Source organism: Polypterus senegalus, chromosome 1 (assembly GCF_016835505.1).
Source record: "Polypterus senegalus isolate Bchr_013 chromosome 1, ASM1683550v1, whole genome shotgun sequence".
Classification (NCBI taxonomy): Eukaryota; Metazoa; Chordata; class Cladistia; order Polypteriformes; family Polypteridae; genus Polypterus; species Polypterus senegalus.
The window spans coordinates 190,096,630-190,123,037 of NC_053154.1; the positions used below are offsets into that span (position 1 = coordinate 190,096,630).

Here is a 26,408-nt window from a genome sequence, read left to right on the forward strand (position 1 = left end):
ATTTCGACTGGATTAAGGTCAGGTCTTTGACTTGGCCATTCCAAAACATTAACTTTATTCTTCTTTAACCATTATTTGGTAGAATGACTTGTGTGCTTAGGGTCGTTGTCTTACTGCATGACCCACCTTCTCTTGAGATTCAGTTCATGGACAGATGTCCTGACATTTTCCTTTAGAAATTTCTGATATAATTCAGAATTCATTGTTCCATCAACGAAGGCAAGCCGTCCTGGCCCAGATGTAGCAAAACAGGCCCAAACCATAATACTACTACCACCGTGTTTCACAGATGGGAAAAGATTCTTATGCTGGAATGCAGTGTTTTCCTTTCTCCAAACATAACGCTTTTCATTTAAACCAAAATGTTCTATTTTGGTCTCATCCGTCCACAAAACATTCTTCCAATAGCCTTCTGGTTTGTCCACATGATCTTTAGCAAACTGCAGACGAGCAGCAATGTTTTTTTTTGGAGAGCAGTGGCTTTCTCCTTGCAACCCTGCCATGCACACCATTGTTGTTTAGTGTTTTTCCTGATGGTGGACTCAAGAATATGAAAATTAGCCAATGTGAGAGAGGCCTTCAGTTGCTTAGAAGTTACCCTGGGGTCCTTTGTGACCTCGCCGACTATTACACGCCTTGCTCTTGGAGTGATCTTTGTTGGTCGACCACTCCTGGGGAGGGTAACAATGGCCTTGAATTTCCTCCATTTGTACACAGTCTGTCTGACTGTGGATTGGTGGAGTCCAAACTCTTTAGAGACGGTTTTGTAACCTTTTCCAACCTGATGAGCATCAACAACTCTTTTTCTGAGGTCCTCAGAAATCTTCCACAAACATTTGTTGTGAAGAGCAGACTTTGATAGATCCCTGTTCTTTAAATAACACAGGGTGCCCACTCACACCCGATTGTCATCTCATTGATTGAAAACACCGGACTCTAGTTTCACCTTCAAACTAACTGCTAATCCTAGAGGTTCACATACTTTTGTCACTCACAAATATGTAATATTCGATCATTTTCCTCAATAAATAAATGACCAAGTATAATATTTTTGTCTCATTTGTTTAACTGGTTTCTCTTTATCTACTTTTAGGACTTGAGTGAAAATCTGATGATGTTTTAGGTCATATTTATGCAGAAATATAGAAAATTCTAAAGGGTTCACAAACTTTCAAGCACAACTGTAGTTAGCAAGAGTTATTTTTGTTGTCTCAGATTGCGTAAACTCAGCATATGTAGCAGTATCTGGTAATGTTATTATGGTGACTGAAAGATGACTCATTCCAAGTTCATTTAAAATTGCTGTAAATCTAAATGCTGTATTGGCATTAAACACAAAAATTTGATATGCCTCATCATAAAATAGATGATGTCTATAAATGTCTACCAATAAAAAACTATAAATTACTAATTACTTTTACTCATTCAAATATGGTGTTCTCAGTTGTTCTCTTTCTGCCATCTTCTGAACAAAAAAGATACTCAGAATGTGTTACAGAAAAAAGTTGTACTTCTTTGCGTTTCATTTTGCCTTGTCTATAGCACTAATCTTGCCTTTTCTTATCATGCGTACTAATAACATATGACTGGTACCACATCAAGTACTGCCTGCAAGACCAAACAAGCAATTCCATTTTCCTTGCCCGGCACCCAAATTTCACTGTGCTCTTACCATTTCAACTGTGTGCATGACACACTAATCTGGTTGCCTTACCTCAGCTATAAGCACACTCCTGATAAACTAGCATAGCACATGAATCTCACATGCCTCCAGCTGCAAATTTGAGCGCCTGACAGCTATTTTGTGGGAGGCATGCCCAATTAAAAAATAAATAAAATGTGACAGCTGCTGTTTGGCGCTTTGAGAAAATTTCTGCCAATGCTTTGAGCCAATCAATTATTTTTATTTACATCAGCTCAGTCTGATTTTAGTATACAATTTGACGTCTAATTTTTCACTAATTTTTCACACAGTCTCATATCCAATGAATCAAACGTTAATTACTGGTAAACCACTCAGAAATTACTTTTGAAAATGTGTTAACAACACTATTTTTTAGTGTGCCCTTCACATAATCTCTATATTACACTTATTTTAAAGTCTGTCCAGTCAATACTTATCATTCAAGTTGGTACTCTGGTTTGGGAAAAAACTAGGTTATAACCAGATCTAATACAACAGTGAGAAAGAACCTTATAGGATAAGACAATGGCTGCATAGTTCTCAGTAAGACAAGGCGATACTGGGTCAGACTGGTAAAGCTACAAGATGCAGAAATCAGACTTAATTGTAACCTGCTTCATAATACTGAATTGTAATACAGTTATAATATACTTGTTAATCCTAAATGTTTGGAAATCTAGCAGTTAGTAAATCTACAGATTAAAACTCCATAATAATCAGAGTCAACAGTATGATGGCAGAGAACTAAAGATATTAGATTGCACAGAGAGTGTTTCGGAAAGGCTGCTGGATACCAAGAAATAATAGGCTAACTCTATACAAGGAAAAGTGTAACACTTTAAAAATTTAACAGCATCAAACAGTATGATAAACAATCCAGCCACAGGGGATGCAAAAACCAGTGTTTTGTTCGTGATGGTCCCAAGCCCGGATAAATGGGGAGGGTTAAGTCAGGAAGGGCATCCGGTGTAAAAACAATACAAATTTCCATACTGGATCGGTCGAGCCCCGGGTTAACCACGACCGCCACCAGCTCTGTTAGCCAACAGCGTGCTGGCAGAAATTGGGCTACTGTTGGCCGAAGAAGGAGAAGTGGGGGGAGATGTGTCCTGAGGCAGGAAGAGAGGAGTACGGTAAACAGAGTGGAATTGAGGGTAGGAACTTTTAATGTTGGCAGTATGACTGGTAAAGGGAGAGAGTTAGCAGATATGATGGAGAGAAGGAACGTTGATATATTGTGCGTGCAAGAGACCACATGGAAGTGGAGTAAGGCCAGGTTGATCGGAGGTGGATTCAAATTGTTCTATCATGGTGTGGATGGGAGGAGAAATGGGGTAGGGGTTATTCTGAAGGAACAGCATGTCAAGAGTGTTTTGGAAGTGAAAAGAGTGTCAGACAGAGTAATGATTATGAAGCTGGAAATTGGAGGTGTGATGCTGAATGTTGTTAATGCATATGCCCCGCAAGTTGGGTGTGTGATGGATGAGAAAGATTTTTGGAGTGAGTTGGATGAAGTGATAAACAGTGTACCCAAGGGACAGAAAGTGGCGATTGGAGCGGATTTCAATGGACATGTTGGTGAAGTGAACAGAGATGAGGAGGTGATATGTAGGTTTGGTGTAAAGGAGAGGAATGAAAGAGATCAGATGATAGTGAATTTTGCCGAAAGGATGGACATGGCTGTGGAGAATACGTACTTTAAGAAGAGGGAGGTGACGTACAAGAGTGGAGGAAGATGCACACAGGTAGATTACATCTTATGCAGAAGAGTCAGTCTGAAGGAGATTGAAGACTGCAAAGTGGTGGCAGGAGAAAGTGTGGTTAAGTAGCACTGGATGGTGGTTTGAAAGAGGACGTTGGAGATCAAGAAGAGAAAGAGAGTGAGGGCAGAGCCAAGGATCAAATGGTGAAAGTTGAAAAAGGAAGACTGCAAGGTTGAGTTTAGGGAGGAGGTGAGACAGGCACTGGATGGCAGTGAAGAGTTACCAGACAGTTGGGCAACTACAGCTGATGTAGTAAGGGTAACAGCAAGAGGAAGTACAGGAGAGTATAAAGAGGAATAGGACAGCAAAGAAAAAGTGGGATAGTCAGAGAGATGAAGAAAGTAGACAAGAGTACAAGGAGATAAGGCGCAAGGTAAAGAGAGAGGTGTCGAAGGCTAAAGAAAAGTACGATGAGTTGTATGAGAGGTTGGACACTAAAGAGGGAGAAAAGGACCTGTGCCAATAGGTAGTGGATTAGGGTGAAAAAGGATAAAGATGGAAATGTACTCACAAGTGAGGAGAGTGTGTTGAGCAGATGGAAAGAGTACTTTGAGAGGCTGAAGAATGAAGAGAACGAGAGAGAAAGAGAAGGTTGGATGATGTGGAGATAGTGAATCAGGAAGTGCAGCAGATTAGCAAGGAGGAAGTAAGGACAAATATGAAGAGGATGAAAAATGGAAAGGCTGTTGGTCCAGATGACATACCTGTGGAAGCATGGAGGTGTTTAGGAGAGATGACAGTGGAGTTTTTAACCAGATTGTTTAATGGAATCTTGGAAAGTGAGAGGATGCCTGAGGAGTGGAGAAGAAGTGTACTGGTGCCAATATTTAAGAATAAGGGGGGTGTGCAGAACTGTAGTAACTACAGTGGGATAAAATTGATGAGCCACAGCATGAAGTTATGGGAAATAGTATTGGAAGCAAGGTTAAGAAGGGAGGTGATGATTAGTGAGCAACAGTATGGTTTCATGCCAAGAAAGAGCACCACAGATGTGATGTTTTCTCTATGATGATGTTAATGGAGAAGTATAGAGAAGGCCAGAAGGAGTTCCATTGTGTCTTTGTGCATCTGGAGAAACCATATGACAGTGTGCCTCGAGAGGAGTTGTGGTATTGTATGAGGAAGTTGGGAGTGGCAGAGAAGTACGTAAATGTTGTACAGGATATGTACGAGGGAAGTGTGACAGTGGTGAGGACTGGGGTAGGAGCAACGGAGGCATTCAACGGGGAGGTGGGATTACATCAGGGATCGGGTCTGAGCCCTTTCTTATTTGCAATTGTAATGAACAGGTTGACAGATGAGATTAGACAGGAGTCCCCGTGGACTATGATGTTTGCTGATGACAGTGTGATCTGTAGCGATAGTAGGGCGCAGGTTGAGGAGACCCTGAAGAAGTGGAGATATGCCCTGGAGAGGAATGAACATCAGTAGGAACAACACAGAAAGATGAGGTGAAGAAGCAAGAACTAGAGCTGATGAAGGTGGATGAGTTTAAATACTTGGGATCAACAGTACAGAGTAATGGGGATTGTGGAAGAGAGGTGAAAAAGAGAGTGAAGGCAGGTTGGAATGGGTGGAAAAGAGTGTCAGGAGCAATTTGTGACAGACGGGTATCAACAAGAGTGAAAGGGAAGGTCTACAGGACAGTAGTCAGACCAGCTATGTTATATGGGCTGGAGACAGTGGCACTAACCAGAAAGCAGTAGACAGAGCTGGAGGTAGCAGAGTTATGCTAAGATTTGCATTGGGTGTGACAAGGATGGATAGGATTAGAAATGAGTATATTAGAGGGTCAGCTCAAATTGGATGGTTGGAAGACAAAGTCAGAGAGGCGAGATTGCATTGGTTTGGGCATGTGCAGAGGAGAGATGCTAAGTACATTGGGAGAAAGGGTGTTAAGGATAGAGCTGCCGGGTAAGAGGAAAAGAGGAAGGCCTTATGGCGCTTTTCCACTGCATAGTATGGCACAGTACGGTTCAGTACAGCTCACCTTGGTTCGGCTCAGTTTGCGTTTCGACTGCAGTTTAGTACCGCTTTAGAGTGGGCGGGATTATTCACGTGTCGTTATAGTTGTGCCGACCTCCTGAAAAACTTTTTTATTCCGCATCGCCCCATCCAGCTCTCGCTGGATCCGCTCCTCGGCTACCAACGAGAGGAACGTCTGTACTTCCTCAATAGACCACGAAACAGCCATTTTTGGTTAAAACAAAATGGTGCGTCCGAACCTTCGCTGGCTGTGCTAAAAATCTAGCGGGTCTGTTGTGTCTCGTGTCGCAAGTTCAGTGACGCAGTAATGACGAGTTTCTCCGGCCAATCAGTGACCAGCAGAGTTTACACGTCATGTTTTGGTAACGGTTCGGCGCGCTTGGAACCTCGGCTGAGGTGGTACTAAAAAAAGGACCAGGTACCAGGTACTGTTCCCAGTGGAAAACCCCCCAAATGTGAGCTGAACTGAACCGTGTCGTGCCGTACTATGCAGTGGAAAAGCGCCATAAGAGGAGGTTTAAGAATGTGGTGAGAGAGGACATGCAGGTGGTGGGTGTAACACAGCAAGATGAAGAGGACAGAAAGATATGTAAAAAAATGATCTGCTGTGGCAACCCCTAATGGGAGCAACCGAAAGAAGAAGAAGCAGCAGCAGCAGTATGATATACAACTGTGGAAGACCAATAACTCACTTGGTAAACAGATTAAAATTGCCTGAAAAATATCAACACTCTTGCCTAAGATTACTTTTGCATATGTATTAATTACCAATTTACTTTGCATATGCCTTTTCCAAAAGTGCTATCCAGAAGACATCTTGGCACTGGCAGCGAGAGAAGCACAGTTTTGCATTGATACATGGCAGTCGGTCATCCACTACAACCTCCACCCATCGTCCAAACTGCCAAAAACGAAAGAGAAAGCACCCATTGTACTCCTTTTCTCCCCATGTTGCCTGACCACTTGGAATCACCTACGAGAGAATGAAATTATTCTTTTAAGGCTGCAGGAGGCACTCTGGAGCACTGACATATCATTACCAATATAATTAATCTCTGCACTGATTTGAGTAGCCTAACACAGAGTGAGACCTGCTTCAGTAGATGATCATTACACTGAAGTGCAGCACACGCACACAGGAACCAGCAGTCTCCCAGAATTCCTTGCTTCACATGGTTCTCCTGCAGATTTTCTGAAAAAAGCCTTGGTTGCTGGCTGACTTCCTATGAAAAGAATTCCAGAAAATGATCACGAACACCTTAAACTGAAGTAACTTAACCATTAAAATTTTAGAACTTTACCCAGTGCTTTATGCACAACCTTTCAAATGGCATTAGTAAGAAAAGCATTGGTATAGGTGTATGCCCAGATTCACATAATGATTATATCATAATATATTTTATGAAGATGCCAGGATAGCAGCCACCCTACAGACAGAAATAATCTGCAGAAAATTCCCAAAAATATATTTAAGAAAATACCATTTAAATATATTGCAAACTGCAAAGCCATAATCAAAATACCACAATAAATAATAACATCAAAAACTAACAGTCCAATGCAAGTCCAGTTTACCTATGGAACAGGAGTAAAGAAAACTGTAGTCTAGGTAAGGAATGCCCCAAAGAAAAAAGGTGCCGACATCCAATATACAAGTTGTACTGTTACAGTTTCGACCATATCCTGCTTCTTTTCAACACCATGGCCCATGTGAACACAGACTAACCATCATCAACATAAAAAAGCCATGCACTTCCACATTCTAGTTCAATTAAGAAGGTAACCATAACCAGGTACTTATCATCAAGTGTACTTTATTTGTTGAAAATCAGAAAGCGCTACTTATTCCTTACTACCATTCAACCTATCTTGGCAATCTATCAAATGGAATAACCTAACAAAATAATAATATAGACTGACATGATTCTTGTGATAGCGGTTTAAATTTAGCTCTTTTTAACCCAGAACTAAACTTAAGGAAAGCCAGTACAGAGTAACAGGTTTCAGCAGTGCTAATACAATTAAAAAAGGGAATTGACCATTAGGACACTGAAGGAATAATGTGTTATAAATGGGGGCTTGCAGTCATATGTGAATAATAAATTAAAATCAGTCATTTTAAGCAGTAATAGCCATTAGAAACACTAATAATGTTCTGGGTATATTTTTAAATCAGTTTAATGTTATTTTGATAAAAATGGTATCAATTTCTATGAACAACATGAAAATTCCTGAGTGTGTCCAAACTTTTGACTGGTAGTGTATATAAAGGAAACACTGTTGACATTTTCATCTGGAGAATTAAGTACCATGCCAAAGATAAAAGCTGCATCTAGGGATCCATATGTAGTTGTCAACATTGCTAAATGTTACAAGTATAACTTCCATAAAAAATTACCTATGAAAAAACCCTTCTGTTTATGAGAAACATGACAGCTTACATTTGCAAGCTGCTAAATGAACCACGGCACTTCTAGAACATTTCCCTGGTTTTCTTCAAATATAATCAATTGAAAGGCACTGAAGGACCTTAAATTGTGAAAAGGTAAGAAACTGCCAGAGGTTTAAATTTAAAGTTTAGATTAGCAAAAATTGAAAAAAGGCAATTTGAGAATATTGTAAATGGACCTTCTTGAGGTGACAACTAATAGGTTACAACCTACAGAGAATCTACAGAAATTAAAGTAAATTAAGCCTTGCAAGCTGATGCAAACAATTTGCACAGGTGTCTCAACTTCTGCCGATTACTTAAAACCCCTCTGTCTTAAAGCAGTGTTGGAACAGACTGTGTTACTACACCCTCTGAAGTACTATCTGGACAATATTACACTGTAGAAAATGGCAAGAAAATGGAAAATAACAAATGAAATGAGAGAGGGCATTATTACCCTTAGTGAAGGCGTTTCAATTAGAGAAATTGTAAAAAATAAAATCAGAGTGATAGTGAGTATGGTGTCCTACACAATCCAAAGTAGAAGAAGCTCTGATAGGAAGAGATCTAGCAAGCCCAAAGTCACAGTGAAGTCGGAAGACAAGTTTCTGAGGGTCACCAGCTTGCATAATAGGTACCTTACAGCAGAACAGCTTAACAGTGGAGAAAAAAAAAAAACAAGTCTCAGTTTATGCTGTGAAGAGAACACTTTGTGTTTAAGGATCGACAATTTTCAGTAAGAAAGCCATTTCTTGAAGGACAAAACAGGGTCTTGAAATACTCACTGTGGATTACTACAGAAAAAAGTCTTATGGACCAATGAATCAAAATTTGAAAACATCAGTTCATGAAGCAGTGTGTTTGTACACCTTCAAGTTGGTGAAAGGATGGTTCCTCAGTGTGTGACACCATCTGTCAAACAATGAAGAAGTGTTATGGTCTGTGGTTCTTTTATGGGAGGCAGAGTGTGTGTGACTTGCACCCAGTGACTGGCATTCTGAATCAAAAGGGATACCACAGTTTGGCTGTTATATCAGCAAAAGGTGGCAACTTTAATTAATCAAAAATTTGAACAAAACTTTGTACACTTAATGATTCCTTTATTTTTTTTATTTGCCATTGTTCATTTCTTCTATGCCTTGATTTTATGAAATATTAAAACATTAAACTGTGCATTTCCATAACAACTGAAAAAACAGAGGTGCTCTTAAACTTTTGACCAGTAGCATATAAAGGCATAGAATGAAAAGTGAATTACCTTCCTTTTCACTTCAAAGGAATCGCATTGCTATATGAGTTGTAGTAACACATACTTATTTTAATTATATTTGGCATGTCTAATTTCACCACCAAACAAAATGCTACAGAAAATAAAATTATTTGAGTATTTTAATCTATTAAAAATAGTCGAAGTAACACTTGCAAAAACATCCAATGAGGAAAATTAAGCAGGCAGACATCAACAAGAGAATGCGGCCATAAATTACTCTTCACATTATTCAAAGTTATTGTCTGGTTTTACATGCATTTTTATTATTCTTTAAATTTAATATTGGTTTGGTTTTATTTTTTTTTATCAGTATACTGCTGCTGGATTATGTGAATTTCCCCTATCTACACAAAAAAGTGGTAATGTGTGGTAATATCCCAAAAGTAAAAAGTTCTTTGCGGGTACATAGCAAAATTGGATCTTAAGTTGACATAATAATAAAAATTAATTAAAACCTCTGACCTCTAGATAACTAGGACTAGATGACTCAATACTCATTTGACTGGTATTAGGCTTTTCACCCTTCAGTTTCTCACATCTAAATAAGTCACTGTGTCTGTCTATTTAAAATATATATCCTGGAATAAAAAAATTAATTGTATTTTAAAGTAACTATTTAAAATATAAAACATTTTGCAAAATAAAGATTTTATGTTACTGGCATTCTTCGTGGATTAGGCAAGTTCCTTTATATACACTAGCAATAGATGATACACTTTACACTTTATAATTAAACCTCACCTGTGGACGCATCCATATGATATCATCAGAGAATTTTGAAACTGGTGTGGAGGAATGAAGATCTGAGAACAGAGAACGGCTATCTGCGGGGAAGTCTGGATCTTCAAACAAAGCATTGTGTACAACTGATTGCTCCATTCCCCCCTGTCCTTACGACCAATCTCCAAGAATGCCCCACTCCTTCTAGTAATTCATATCCTTGATTCTTCATAATCCACCCACTTCTGAAAAAAATCGCATTGAATACTTTGAGATAACAATTTTCAAGTAATTTATCAAATCTGTACCTCAACTAAAAGAAAAACAAAATGTATTTAAAACAGACAAACAAGTATCAAATAAGACTGTGACAATCCTATTTTTAATGGATTGCTTCTAGCCAGGTCTGCCTGAGGCGAACATGTAAAAGAAAATCTGATGTGGCCAGTACATGATTTTCTATGCATCTATAACATAAATACAGTACTGTATATGGTGCTAGTTTATCAAAGTATTTACAGGAATACCCTTCAAAAGAAGATTATTTTTACATTTGAATTAAACTTGAAGGCAAAGCTATTAAAAAATGATCTTTTTATGTAACTAAAACAGTGGTTCTCAATCTCTGGGGGGGCCCCCTTAGGGGGGCACGAAGTAATAAAAGTAATAAAAAGGGGGGTGCGAAGATGTGAAATAAGAAAACAAGAATCGAAAATATGACAAATACATCTATTGAAACTAAAACAAATTAACTTAAACTACATTCTGATACTAGAAAAATAAATATAGAGTTAGATAAATGTCGATAAAAGTTAAGTAGGTATAATAAAATATGCATCTATGATATATCATTAATTAAAAAAGAACAAATTGGTATTAGTGGGCTCCTCTCAAAAAAACATTAGGGAGAACGCGATTAAAACTGTTATGAAAACTCGGGTCACAAATACTTAAAGGTTGAACTTCTGAGCTGCAGTTTGGCTGTTGTTGGTATCCACTTTAAAAACTTTAAAAGTTCAAAACTGAATAGCTTGAATTCACCCAAATTCTAATAAGCAGTTAAGAGTAACAACTGCAAGTTTTCCATATAATTTCATAGGAATTGGTCCATTGTTCTCAATTTACAGTGTACACAAACTTTTGATGACCAGTAAACAGAACCAAGTATTTCTAGGGTGAAAAAATGTGTTTTTCCATTGTAAACAATTATTATTAATTTTAATAAAAACAATTTGTCAGCATATGAATTATGGAAAAAGTAACTCTAATCATGATGCATGCGGGATGGTTTCAGAAGAACATAAAACTTAATAGCACACCAAGAAATATTTTTGTCTATTCTGAGATTAACGGTCCCTTCATCTATATGAAATTGGTGAACATGGGGATCTAGTTCACCCAATTGATATACCGAGAAAAAGTTGGACCTGCTTTAAATCTCGGCCTAGTTACTGTGGATTTAGTCAATTCTCGCCATGTCTCAATGAGTTTTTCTTGAGATGATCAACATATCCTATGAAAATTCATAACGGTCACGTGTCCAAAACTACCAGTATTGACTGTGGCCTAATATGCCTCTGACTGTGTTTCAATTAATGTGTACAATCCAGTCACAATGCAAGCAATCTGGACTAAGGTGCTGTTTCGTGAAAAGGGGATAAACTAGGTCAGTTCTGTGGGTGTGTAATGTAAATTCAAATGGAACAACATTTGAGACAAATACAAAACAAACACTTGATCACAATCCAAGTCACATTAGCCACCTACTCAGAAATGCCCCCAAAATTCTGTAAAGCTTTTACTCTGTTTGTCTGACTGCAAGCTTAAGAAATGTACAAGACAATACCAGGGAACAACCATAAGACAGCCTAATGTTAATGGGATATTAAGAAATGCAATGCTTTATGCAGTCAGCTATCATCAATGGGTTGATTCACAGATTCTTTCATATACTACCCAGCTAAAGATATGGCTACCTTATACAGGGTGGTCCAAATCTAATTATGCAGATCCAGATTGTCTGGATGACTTTGATTTATGTGGGGACGATTCCAGTTCGGCGCAAAGACGATTCTTCATGTCGTCAGTTTGCACACTTCTCGATGGTCCAGGATTTTTCAGGTGATTTTCTATGTAATAAACTTAATAAGTTATAGCGTAATGAAAATTGCATAATTATAGCTGGACCACCCTATATACAGGTGAGCAGAGCATTTTCAAAACACAGTTAGATGTACTTGATTAAATAAAAATTTTCATTGGAGAACGCACTTTTCTTATACAACATTACAAAACAGCTGTACAATCAATGACAGAAGATAAAGCTAAAATAGATAAAGTAGTTTTCTGCAAACATAGATATGAAGTCAAGCCATAGAGGCCTTTAAACATTTCACACTGCACTGATGATGAGTGGAAACTGCAATGATATTTATTTTGCAGAGGATTACAAAATTAAAAGAAATCTCACACTGACTGAAAGATGCATTCATTTCCTAAGAACTGCTGGAAAAAGAATGGTCCTTAACTCCAAGGATACTGGGACAAAGATAGAAAAGGCAATCGTATTAATGGTTCAATGTCCAAGGATACTGGGACAAAGATAGAAATGGTAATTGCATTAATGGTTCAATGTGTTGGTTACAGACTACCCCTAGCAATGGTAAGACATACATATCTTTACAATATTTTTACCCTGATCTTTATTCCAGTATGTAAATTACTTAACATACTTTATAACATCTGGACAGAATTTTGATTCTTTATTGTACAGTAATTATACTGTTTAGTATAAAATTGTTTTATAAATTAATATGAAGTATTTTAATTACTACTAAATAATCATTTGTTAAATATTGAAGGTTTCCTTTAATCCAGTAACAGACAAAGCAGTGATGGATCCGCACTAAAAGCAAAAAGCTCCTGCAATAAAATAGCTACCAGAAGAAGTAAAAGTGCTGCGTTTCCAGACAAAAACCTAGATTATAAAGTGGCTAATATGGTTAGACTATTTGTGTGCAGACAGGTTATACTTGGCGAGAGTTACATCTAATAGTTAAGTTCTATAATCTTACATGAATGTTGCATTCAGTTCTATTTTGATTACTTAAAACTTACTTGAAGGAAATTAACTACAATAATTTTTGTATCAATTTTGGTTACACAACATGAAATACAGAAAACCTGAAATAATGTACTGCTCTGATTTGAATGTATTTTTAAAATATTTGCTTCAAATAATGGCGTTTCCTTTTCTGCTAATTATTATCACAATAATTTATGAGGCACGTGTAATAACATGTAACACAAATGTTTTTTTGTTGTTTTTTTCTATGAAAGCATACTGATCACCAGCGGTCACTTTTTTGACAATTTCCACCTTGGGGATTAATAAAGTATATCAAATATCAAAATAAATTAATAAATATAGGAAGACCCTGTTAAAGTGAAGATAAACTCTGACTGGTTGGACAAGATTAGGCTTAGTCATTAATTTTACTCTATGTGCGTGCATGTTCCTCAGTACAGCATACATATTACAAAATATACTAAGGACACCATTGTGTCATCACAATTTGTACGTTTTATTTTATAATAGTAGGCTGTAATTGCTTCTATAAATAAATAGCAGCAAACAGGTACAAGCATTCATTGGCAGTCCAGCTCAATGTTCTTTTCCAGTCTACCGTGATCAAGACTCCTGCCTTCTTGTGCTGTAGCCTCAAATTATAGTTATATTCACTAAGCATTTAGAACTTTAATTTCGCTTACACTGCAAAATTGTGGGGAACAATTAACGACGTCAAATGCATGAGATTTATTTGACATGGGCTCCATCTACTGGAAAAAAATAAATTCTTATAAAATGTAACTAGTTGATTAGATAGATAGATTAGATAAGATAGTATTTTAGCTCTTCGGTATCCGTTTATAGATTAACCGTTTTCTTTTTTACATTAGCACGCTGACAGAGCCACAGACCGAGTATGTAAGTTTATTGGACTTTACCAGAATAAAGATGTACTGTCCACCCGGATGAAGAAGACATAGATAAAGCTAGCTTCGGGTGTTTTGAAATTGCAAATGTCATACTAACTATACATTGCTATGGTTAAGCACGGGATAAAACACACATATTCTGAAAAGCTTGCTGCCTTGATATTCTTTTAGTCGACCGCCAATATGACTGTGAGACAAGTCATCTCTCTTTGTCAACGAGGCCACGTTAACCATCAGTGCCCTGATACTCCAATAAATGTCAGTAACATCCACATAAACCGCAAGACATTACATTTTCCGTCTTCCTGTGTCAACATAAAGCACGTCGCCTTCTGCCTTTTCAGAATACCTCGAAAAATACGTCAGACTTATACTCACAGACCTGCTTGCAACAGTGTTCTCTTGTTCACTTTTATCTTAAAAATTGAAATATATGTACAGTGTATATACAAACAGAATACTGTTCAGGCTAACACAGGACAACTGAATCGATGAAGACGCGGCCTTGACGTCAATTTGACTGCCTTTGCACATGCGCACAAAGGGTGGCCTGTTAGTCAACGCGTGTATCGTGTACCGTAATTATCAGAAGAAGAAGGACTTGCTTCAGTATCTGTCCTATTTCGAGTAGTGTTAACTGCAGTGTTCCACCTCGCAGTAAACGATTATAAGAAACGTTATAGAAGGATGGACTTTACTGGTTTGTACAGAACACTGTAAATTCACTGTCTAAGAAGAGGCAAGGTTAACGCAGTGATTAGAGCTGCCTCTACTCACGTATTCGGCAAATAGTCGTTGTTAGTGTAGAGTTTGCGCATCCTCCACGTGCTTGCTTGTGGCACATTTTTAAAGACGTTAGGGTACCTGGCCACTCCAAATATATAAGCATGATTGTGAGCAGCAAACAACTGGGCCTTTTTTTTCAGACGACACGGAATTTGATTGAGCACTGGTACTGACTTGTGAAATTCAGTTATTCAGTCTTGGTTGGGAATACCTAAAACTTAGTGTTTCGGGTTTCCAGTGCTTCCGTACCTTTCCGTATTCATCCGTTATCCAGGGCAGAGTCGCAGGGCAGCTGGAGCCTACTATCGTAATTATCAGTTGCAAGGCAGTAACAACATTTGGACAGGGTGCTAGTCCATCACAGGGTGAACACGCATACATCCTGGAGGGCCAGTTTTAGCAATGCCAATTCACCTTACTTGCATATCTTTTGACTGTGGGAAGAAACCAGGACACATTCATGTGGACATAGGGAGAACATGCGAACTCAGTGCAGGAAGAACTCAGGATGCAAAACCCTGTCTTGTTATTGTGAGATAGTAGTGCTACCATTGTGCTGCTCCCACGTTTACAATAGTTGTTCTTACTGTACAGTGCAGTCTACAAGTGATTATTGCATTTTCCTGATGCATTCATTTATAATACAGTAATCAGGCTACTTCTGTACCACTGTGCTTCTAAATGAACTAATCCCTTGTTAAGGTGACAAGGAATGACTCAGAAAAAAAGTGTCACCACTAATTTTCCAAACAATAAGTACCTTTAGTTAAACTACACACTGCTTCTATATGTTTATAGCACTTGCTCCCCCCCTTTACATCTAAACCTATTCAAACATGATACACAGCGTCTCTCATGCTAAATTTCCCCCTCAGGACAAATTATGTACTATCTCTTCCTCTCTTTCTTTCAGTCTCTCTCATTTACATCAGATTTCTGTTACTCTCATTTAAATTTAACTTTAAAAGAGTCAGCCTGGACATTCTGCTCCTGGCAAAAGTTATCTCTAAATTCTGGTGATGCAAGGTGCTTCTGCTGCATCAGTGCTTTCAGTATGCCTGTCTTTCAAAACATTATCAGGGACACCCATTTAAATCTGGGACATGACGAATTTTGTAATGCTGGATTTGAATGTTAGTAATTTACACAATTCTTGTAATTAAGTAAGCATAACTGTAATGCAAAATAAAAAATAAGAGGTGACCATAGACCATAAGTGATCTGATTGTTCACTTTGACAGAGTGGACCTTAACCACTGCTGTAGAACACTGCACTGCATGACCACCAGGAGATTAAATTAATCAAAAAATAACTTATTACATTGTAGTTGTTCTTTGAAAATCAACAGTTAAATTGATTTAATACCTGTTTAAAGCAGGTTTTAAAATTGGTCTTGTCTTGGTTTTGAACTGTACAACAGACTCTCTTGCACAGTGAAGCTACACATTTGGTTACGACTAAAGATGTGTACCCATTTGGGATTTTTAATCTGTCTTTACTGTTAAAGTCTACTGATGGTTTTATGACCGTTTGTAAGTATGCGGACATATTAGGTAAGAAGCTAAAGATTTGCAAAACTCTTAGTTGCAATACTGGCACTACCCAGCTGTGTTACGTTCGTTACTTTAAAATAGTCATATATTAATTATTACATATTACTTAAAAAAATAACAAGTATTCATAAATAATACTTTCTATTAGTAGTGTATTATATTACTTTTATTACTTCACAATTAAGTTATGAAACTTTAAAAAATATTCAGAAAACTTTAAAATAATACAGTACATTTATGAACACATCTGGAACTGAACGAGCACTCATAGACATAAACTATTTAGTTATGAGACAGATTTCCTATATTTCTGCAATCATATGAAGATTTACCTGTAGTCAACAAAATTAAAAACTAAGCAAAAGACAACCTAATCTTCCCAAAATATTATGGACCTATGTGCTCATATTTATTCTTTGAAACGTGAAGTCTTAATCTCCAAAACTGCAGTCTTTCAAAACAAAAACCTGAACTGTAATTGAACAGTCTTTCGACAGGAGCGCTAGAAAAGACTGGTGTATTGTATTTAAGGATACATGCTTAATTCTTAGAAATCGATAAAGGCATTCCATACTGGTTGCAGTTTTCAGACAATTAAGGATTATGAAGTATGTACTTGTGATGTGGGATTTTGCATATAACTTGATAAATGTTTTGTATGTCTTTATTTATAATTTAGGCAAACCAATGTAATTTAGTGGTATTTTGATGAGAGGTATTCGTGTGTCCCCTTTTTTATGAATGTCTCTTTGTAATTTTATGACAGGATTTGGGGGGATGTGTCTTAAACCAGTTTGATGAGTATTTCTCTGCTAAAGTCTTTGAACCCCCTGCAAGGAAGCCAGGATGTTTAAAATATGGTTTGGGGGCAGGAGATTAGATGTTCTATTTCACCCATTGGTCTGAGGTATTGCTGTCTGGATTGGCCGTAGGGGTTGGACAGAAAACCTATAAATTTGCTTGCTCAACCACATTCTCTCTCTCTAACCAACATATGATGAAGAAGCATCTCTCTTGCTAACATGTGATGATGAAGACAACACAATGAAGAGCACAGCTCAGCAGCCATATTGAACAGACATGTGGCTGAAAGCTGAGCACCAACGATGCTTTAACTAGAGACATTTTAAGTAACTACAACTCTGTGTGCCACCTGAATTACACATCACCATTTTATCAGGTTGTATGGTTGCCAATATTCAAATGTTCTTTGCATTTTGTTATTATTTATGAATATTATCAGTAATACATTATTTTATGTGTAATTTAACTCTTGCTGGTCTTTTTACTACATCTAATTGCCTGATGTTATAAATATAGAGGGGAAGGTGGGGATAAGTTATATACAGTGGTAAGTCTGTGAGATTAGGCATTCTAAGGCTACATATTAATAATACAATAGGGGAAAGTAGAACAATATATATATTACCCTACCAAGATAAAACAGTACTGTATCTCATAGATTTCAGAAGCAGTCATCTCATAGATGTTATGGTCTCAAATGTGCCTGCAAACAGTTGCAGCTTTTTTTGCACAGTTATGTAAATCAATCCAATGGACAGTATCTCCCAAGAAAAAAAAAGCTTTTATTGTACACAGGCCATACATACAACTGGACTTGCTTAAAAGTAATTTTTAGTTCATATTCACTGTTGTTATAAGCATCATAAATATACTTGGCGAATGTTTTTCTGACAAGCTTTGAGAAAGTGGCATTTTGCTAATAAGATTTCTAAAAGCAGTTATGACTTCCAAGTTTACAAAGTAATCATGTCTTGTAGAAGAGCAGGTGTGTAACAGACTTGTGTTGTGTTGACATCTATATTTTCTTGTTTTGTGACTGATGATGACATATAGTATAATATAACAATAAAAAAAATAGTGCCTGCTGATTTATTGCTGATGCATTGGGATAAAGAAAACCAGTGCAGACTTTTAAGTAGTATGTTGAAAGGGTAATATTAATTTTCAGATCAAGATAACTGCAATATTATTACTTATTTTTCCAAATGAGTATGTTAAATTACTGAGACAAAATAGTAATAGTTACATAATGCGTTGTATTAGTAACATGTTACGCTCAGCTCTGCTGCCCAGTCAGATGTGATAACGTGATGCAGCAGTTAACTACACTTCTACTTTGACATACCACTTTTAATACTGCTGTGAACGATAGGGGGCGTCCTCGCTCCCTTGAACCCCTGTCCATGACTCCAGACACCAGGTAAAAGTCCAAATGTTGACTTTATTTTTCTCCCACAGTGCACAAAGCACACTCTTCTCCACAATACTCATATGATTACAATAATAACAAATAACCAATCCTCCACTCCCAGACGCGTTGCCACCCTTCCACCCAGCTCAGCTCATTGTCTGTGAGTTCCCATAGTCCTTTTATACCTCCTGACCCAGAAGTGTTTCTGCCCAATAGTCCACAAGTCCTTATTCCTTCCGGGTCAGGGTAAATAGTCCTTTTCTTCAACCCGGTAGTCCGTCGCTCTTCCTGTGACGAACCTCCGGGTCACAGGGCACGAAGAAGCCCTCGGTCCTCCCTGCAGCTCCCTCCTGTGGCCCCCACGGCATCCAGCAGGGCTTTGCATAAAAACTCCAATGTCCATGATATCCTGCTGGTCTTCTGGGGACCTCCACGCTGCAAGGAGGGCTCCACCTGGCGGCTTGGGGGTATTGGCCGGGATAAAAAGTGATAAAAACTTTGAAGGTCTCCTCTTTCACAATAGGTAATAAAAATATATAGTTGTTATATATTTTCTAGTTATGTATTTATTTTTTTAAAACTTGCTTTTTTCACATTGTTAAAGGGAGTTAGAACATATGAATATGAGTACATTGAGGGGATACTTTAGTAAACTGGGGAAAACTGAGAACCACCAGTTAATTTAACATGCATATCAACTGAAACAATTTCTACTTGGTGGATAATAAAGGCAATAGGAATCTTTAATACATGGATACATAAACATTAATTGCAAAAGTGTATCAGCAGCCACAGAAGAAGGAAAGGAAAACCCAAAGAAATCTTATGTAAACATGAAGATTTAGTGAAACCTTCATCCACAGAGATACAGAAAGTAGAACTCAGACTCCAGAGCATTATTGCCTGTGCTACTGTCTTTGTCTTCCTATTTGTTGCTGCAGTTATTGGTGGGCTTTGGCCTCCTCTACATCTATTCCAACCATCTCTAACTATTTTACCACTCCAACCTGTGATTCCTTTCACTGTACAATCTGCTGTATCTGCTGCTACACCATCCAAACACCTTGTCCTCCATGTCCTGCTTTGTCTCCTTAAGTTTTATCTTCCTTGTAACGTTATTTTGGGGGGTTCTGTCCTCTTTTATTTTTTCACTGTGACATAACCACTCTATCCTTTGGTACTTTATAAATCATACCATATTCTGACCTTGCATCAACACATGCAGTTCTACAATGCGATGTATTCTTCAGTTGCTGCACTCCCTTTTATTTATATTTCATTCAAAACAAATAAGGGTATTTTCACTGTTACTGTCATTGACCATTCTTCTGACTCGAGTGTGACACCCAGCTATGCCAAACTTTTAAATATTTTAAGCTTGGTAGTTCTTGAATGACATGGTTCTTAAACAGGTGCAAATATGCAAAGTATTCTCTATTGCCATACTGTATCCTTTCCAAATATATTAACTCATTTTGTTGTCATTACTTACTAAAGCATCAAGATATATAAAACTGAGCACTCCTTCAAAACACCTTCCACCCATAATCATTTTAACTTTATATATGGTTTAACTTTTTTGACCACAAGACCAAACTTTACCTCTTCTAATGTTCTTGTATAGTTCTTTAAGTACGGCTATATTGTTTGTAACAATTACTATATCTTAAGTATACACACAATGTTGGATGGATTTAATATACAGTGCATCCGGAAAGTATTCACAGAGCATCACTTTTTCCACATTTTTTTATGTTACAGCCTTATTCCAAAATGGATTAAATTCATTTTTTTCCTCAGAATTCTACACACAACACCCCATAATAACAACGTGAAAAAAGTTTACTTGAGGTTTTGCAAATTTATTAAAATAAAAACTGAGAAAGCACATGTACATAAGTATTCACAGCCTTTGCCATGAAGCTCAAAATTGAGCTCAGATGCATCCTGTTTCCCCTGATCATCCTTGAGATGTTGCTGCAGCTTAATTGGAATCCACCTGTGGTAAATTCAGTTGATTGGACATGATTTGGAAAGGCACACACCTGTCTATATAAGGTCCCACAGTTGACAGTTCATGTCAGAGCACAAACCAAGCATGAAGTCAAAGGAATTATCTGTAGACCTCCGAGACAGGATTGTTGCGAGGCACAAATCTGGGGAAGGTTACAGAAAAATTTCTGCTGCTTTGAAGGTCCCAATGAACACAGTGGCCTCCATCATCTGTAAGTGGAAGAAGTTTGAAGCCACCAGGACTCTTCCTAGAGCTGGCTGGCCATCTAAACTGAGCGATCGGGGGAGAAGGGCCTTAGTCAGGGAGGTGACCAAGAACCCGATGGTCACTCTGTCAGAGCTCCAGAGGTCCTCTGTGGAGAGAGGAGAACCTTCCAGAAGGACAACCATCTCTGCAGCAATCCACCAATCATTCCTGTATGGTAGAGTGGCCAGACGGAAGCCACTCCTTAGTAAAATGCACATGGCAGCCCGCCTGGAGTTTGCCAAAAGGTACCTGAAGGACTCTCAGACCATGAGAAACAAAATTCTCTGGTCTGATGAGACAAAAATTGAACTCTTTGGTGTGAATGCCAGGCGTCACGTTTGGAGGAAACCAGGCACCGCTCATCACCAGGCCAATACCATCCTTACAGTCAAGCATGGTGGTGGCAGCATCATGCTGTGGGGATGTTTTTCAGTGGCAGGAACTGGGAGACTAGTTAGGATAAAGGGAAAGATGACTGTAGCAATGTACAAAGACATCCTGGATGAAAACCTGCTCCAGAGCACTCTTGACCTCAGACTGGGGCGACGGTTCATCTTTCAGCAGGACAACGACCCTAAGCACATAGCCAAGATATCAAAGGAGTGGCTTCAGGACAACTCTATGACACAGCCAGAGCCCAGACTTGAATCCGATTGAACATCTCTGGAGAGATCTTAAAATGGCTGTGCACCGACGCTTCCCATCCAACCTGATGGAGCTTGAGAGGAATGAACAAAGCTGGCCAAGGATAGGTGTGCCAAGCTAGTGGCATCATATTCAAAAAGACTTGAGGCTGTAATTGCTGCCAAAGGTGCATCGACAAAGTATTGAGCAAAGGTTGTAAATACTTATGTACATGTGATTTCTCCATTTTGGAATAAGGCTGTAACATAACAAAATATGGAAAAAATGATGTGCTGTGAATACTTTCCGGAAGCACTGTAACAACAACAACAACAACATTTATTTATATAGCACATTTTCATACAAACAGTAGCTCAAAGTGCTTTACATATTAAAGAATAGAAAAATGAAAGACATAATTATAAAAAATAAATCAACATTAACATCGAATAAGAGTAAGGTTCAATGGCCAGGGGACAGAAAAACAAAAAACTCCAGACGGCTGGAGAAAAATAAAATCTGTAGGGATTCCAGACCATGATACCGCCCAGTCCCCTCTGGGCATTCTACCTAACATAAATGAAACAGTCCTCTTTGGATTTAGGGTTCTCACGGAAGGGCTTGAATGATGATGATGGTCACGTAGACTTCTTCCTTTTAATCCGTCCATCATTGTTGGAGCATCATGAAGCTTTGAGTAGGTGGAGGTGGCGCAGGCCACCACCACAAAGAAACCGGAAAAAGAAACAGAAAAGAGAGTAGGGGTCAGTACCGATTTTAGAGCCACCATGAATAGTTGTTATGATGACACTGTATATTATTTGTATTTGGTTAATTTTATTTACAATGCTATAGAAGACTAAATTGAACTGAACGGTGGAAAGCCCATCCTGCTGCTTCACTTTAGACTTCAATTCACAGGGTTTACTTAGGAGGTGCTGCTTCGCTCTAGCATTAAATTTATAGGGTTCACTTATAAGGTTCCAAACTTTTCCACCATCACTTCTTTATCCTTTATTTTTATTTTGACTAATCATTCATTTTAGACAAATCCCTAGCATTTTCAACACTTGGGCCCAGTTTCCCGTTAAGGGCTTAAAATAAACCAGGACTAGGCTAATTCTACTTAAATTAATCCACACTAAACAACTGACTTTCTGAGATGTTGCTTAAATTTGGATTAACTAGTTCTAGACTACAGAGTCTCAGATTAAGGTAATCAAGGACAAGTGAGATCATCTTTTGGAAACCCGATTAGATTAATGGCATGCACATGTGGCTAAGGAGAGGTTGCTATAAAAACCTGGTATGGAATACTTGTAATTCATTAGTCTTAAGGAGTGTGTGGAACAGGAGTCATTACACTTAACCAAAAAATGGATAAAGACAAAAGAAAACGCTCAAAAAACTTCAGTGAATTTGAGAAGACCCTTTTTAAACAAATTGTATCAAACTATCCTGTAATTGAAAACAAACAGCATGATTCAGGTACAGAAAACAAGAAGAAGAAAGCATGGATTTCCATATTGAATGAATTCAACTCAAATGAAAAAGTAACCAAACGGACACTCCAACAAGTTCAGGTATGATTTATTGTTGCCCCATTCTTACAAATCAGTAAATTATAAATGTTTTCATCAATGAAATGTAAAAAGAAAACAATATTATGTAGAACTCCAACTTCAGAGTGTATATTATCTTGTAAAGGTCCTGTGGAAAACATAAAAATAAACCTGAAAAAAACAACTGCTGCTACGCGTCAAGAGCGTTTCAAGACAGGTGGGGGACTTCCAGTTCCACCAGACACAGAGGAGTTGGGGGACTTGTTGGCTGGGATTATTGAAAGTCAGCAACCCCTGGAAGGCATTCCAGATGATGACCATTTGGACAGTTCAGGTGAGGAATCTTTCAAAGACTCATTTGATAGGACATGTCTCATTTACAGTAACATGTGTTATCCCATCCAACATACAGTAATTAAATGCAAGTCATGTCTTGTAACAAAAATGACGTAATGACCTTTATTGTTGAAGTCAAATGTAATACTAGATTTTTTTCTTCCATACAAAGATGACCTGATCTTTACCCAGGACTTGGGGGGGCGCAGGGAACAGTCAAGAGGCTCAAATGAATCCATCAGCAGCCAGCACCAACATGCAGCAGCATCCAGTCTCCTCGGTAGCATTAGTCAGCATCCAGCAGTCTCTAATCCAGGCAGCAGGTCAAGAGGGAAAAGGATGACCATTCATGAGAAACTTGCCATAGAGTTCCATGAATGTAAATTAAAATATTTAAAAGAAGAACATGAAGTCAAAATGAAATTTCTTCACCTTTAGTTGTCTATTAAAGAGAGAGAGATGAAGCAGCAGCAGTGTCAATTGTCTTTGGAACCAAACCTCAGTTAAATAAAAAAAATTTCCTGAAATTTTTTACCTGTCTATGCCAATCATTTATGTATCATTCAAGGCACATTTATGAGAAGTGCTGCAAAGCAAAAGCATCTCTGTAAGCAAGTCCATTTCTGTCATTGGCTAGCTCAGGGATGGGGACATGTTGGTCATCATCATCTTCAATATCAGGGTCTGGGCAGCCGCACCGTTTAAGAAAATTATGAAGCACTGCTGTTGCAATAATAACAATGCAGCACCTCCTAGGTTCAAACCGCAGTGTATTTCGGAGACGCTGGAAATGATTCTTCCATACACCAAACATGCGCTCTATTAGCCCTCTGGTGAGAATGTGAGCTTGGTTATAGCGCTGTTGCTCTGGTCTGACTGGATGGGGATAAGGGGTGAACAAGAAGTTTGTCTGCGCATACCCACTGTCACCAAGTAGAATTCCAGAGTGTTGTCTTGCTTCAAACTGAGCATATAAAGAGGAGTTGTGGAAAATCCTTGAGTCATGAGTTGAACCTTTCCAGCGTGCAACAATATTGGAGAACTGCATAGTGGGAGTGCACACTCCTTGTACATTTATTGAAAACCAGTTTTTACGATTTCTGAATTCCTCAGCATCTGCTGTAGAGGGACACTTGATGGGAATGTGGCAGCCATCGATACAACCAATGACTCCAGGGAAGTTCCCATATTCATAGAAATCCACCTTGCAGGTGGCCTGTTCAGCAGCATTTGGGAACTTGATGAAATCCTTTTTCAGTTCACATATAGCACTGCAGACTTTGTGTACTATTTTGCACACTGTTGATTCACCTACACCACACAAATCCCCAGTTTCCCGATGGTAGGTTCCACATGCCAAAAACCTTAAGGTAATTAATATTTGTAAGGAAGGAGAAATAGGGGTGCCTCTGACTAAGTCACCTGTAAGCTTGGGCTGCAGCAAACCAATTATTTCTGTTGCATTTTCCTTTGACATACGGAAACGGTCAAGAAAATGTAAATCATCAAAATCATTTAGTGGGTTGCTCCTGTCTTTTAGCAACCTTCTTTCTGGTCTTGGTGGTGGTCTCTTACTGTCATTGAAATAGTCAAGGTAATCCATTTTTTGCTACTGTGGACGTGAGCCTTGAGGCAAGCAGTTTTTAATCTGAGGTTAAACCTGCTTCTGACCAGGTTTAATTTAAGACTTAAGTTAGATCTGGATTAGGTCTAATTCTACTTCTAGAAATCCAATTGTTTAAGTCAAGACTAGTGCAAGTCTGAGACTATTGTAATCCATGTGTGAGAAAGCTACTTCAATAAATCCAGGTTTAAAATGACATTTAGTCTACGACTAGGCTTAATCCCCGTACGGGAAACCGGCCCTTGGTGTCTATTTGTAATCTTGATGGTCTGTTAGAAGTCAATGAGCAGTAACTGCACATGCATATCACATTCAGAAAACTTCTCCATCATTTGTTTAGTGAGAAATATCTGGTCTATTGTACTTGTTAGTTTGAAACTCACTTTGTTAAATTTTTCCAGTATATTTTCAGTATACCTTTTCAATCTGTAACTCATCACCAGTCAGAATGGATGTTCTAGGCAACTCTTAATCGTGTGGTGTTCCTGGAATTGTCACATTCCATCTACCTGTTTTACAGATGTAGCATATTATCCCAACTTTTCAGTTTTCTGTTAGATTTTCCATGATATTTGTCTTCCTTCTGGATTTATATCCCTGTAGAGGAGGTCCCTAAAATGCTCAGCCCATTGCTTTACTATCTCTCATTCTTTTCCAGTTCACTTTGACTACTAGGGCGTATCTGAAGCACCCAATGCCCAGAGAAAACTACACAATCAACAGTACAGGGTTCATATACCTAATGTATTAGTGACAATACTTTAGATATAGATTTTTATGAATGCATCACAAACAGTTCAAGTCTTCTTTCTCCTTTCCTAACTCCAGCTTGCCTGAATGAGGCATGGTGGCTTCGTTTATGCTGAACTCTTGTACCTCTGGCGCTATAGCATTGCAACCAGGAAGCACTTCCCATTCAGGCCAAACCTCCATAAAACAGGGGAATCCTCTTCCAGCAATGCCCTCTGGCAGCACTCATGGACCCCTACCGAACTGCTCTTAACTTTCAGGCAGCCCTGGGAGTGTCCAATCTGAAGCCACACCAGAGGAACACTCCTGTCTAGTGCACTGGGGGAACTCCTGGTCTCAGGGGGTTATATCCTTTTGTCCGTCTGCTTTCCCTGCCTTCCAACTAAGGCAATCCACTGTATTGGGTATTGGGTATTGTATTGGGATGTTCATCCATTCCTGTTGCTGTTTATACCATATTATGGTCTTCTGCCTGGTTAAGGGAGCACCATGCAACCCAGATAGGATACCCGTCCTTTCTTACAGTCTGTTATATTGACCCTACACAACAGCCTTCTGGCTGGGCAAAGGAGTACCAAGCATCACTGTTGAAATGTACTTCCATCCCTTTGGATTATCTATTATTGGCCCTTTTGCCAGGTACAGGAATACAGTCCATCCCAGCCAGGATAGAAGCCCATCCTCCTGCTTCACTCTAGCACACTCTCCTTCTTTGGTCTTCCAACCACTGTACATAGTCTGCAAAACCCTTTGGTGCATCAGATTTTCTGGTTTAACTTTTCTGATTTAAGTCTTCATCATTTGGAACTTTATTCATATTTTGTGCACTTTCCCCTGTTGTTAT

At 38.4% G+C, this 26,408-nt stretch overlaps 2 protein-coding genes across 5 annotated transcripts in view; both read right to left on the reverse strand.

The window, feature by feature from the left end:
* capn10 (calpain 10) overlaps positions 1–14,368 on the reverse strand; it is a 29,280-nt gene extending 14,912 nt beyond the window's left edge. The window contains exons 1-4 of one of the 4 annotated variants that reach the window (XM_039765562.1): positions 14,236–14,368; positions 9,876–10,096; positions 6,525–6,656; positions 6,210–6,406 (exon numbers count right to left, since the gene is read on the reverse strand). In XM_039765562.1, the coding sequence (XP_039621496.1) occupies positions 6,210–6,406; positions 6,525–6,656; positions 9,876–10,013 (467 nt within the window). In that variant the 5' untranslated portion in view covers positions 10,014–10,096; positions 14,236–14,368. Of the gene's footprint in view, positions 1–6,209; positions 6,407–6,524; positions 6,657–9,875; positions 10,100–14,231 lie in introns of all 4 variants that reach the window. The other 3 variants (XM_039765549.1, XM_039765571.1, XM_039765556.1) reach the window with 3 other exon arrangements.
* Positions 14,369–23,764: 9,396 nt separating this feature from the next.
* On the reverse strand, positions 23,765–24,793 carry LOC120540071 (putative nuclease HARBI1). The gene has a single exon (XM_039770584.1). The coding sequence runs from the start codon at positions 24,791–24,793 to the stop codon at positions 23,765–23,767; it is 1,029 nt and encodes a 342-aa protein (XP_039626518.1).
* Positions 24,794–26,408: the final 1,615 nt, after the last annotated feature.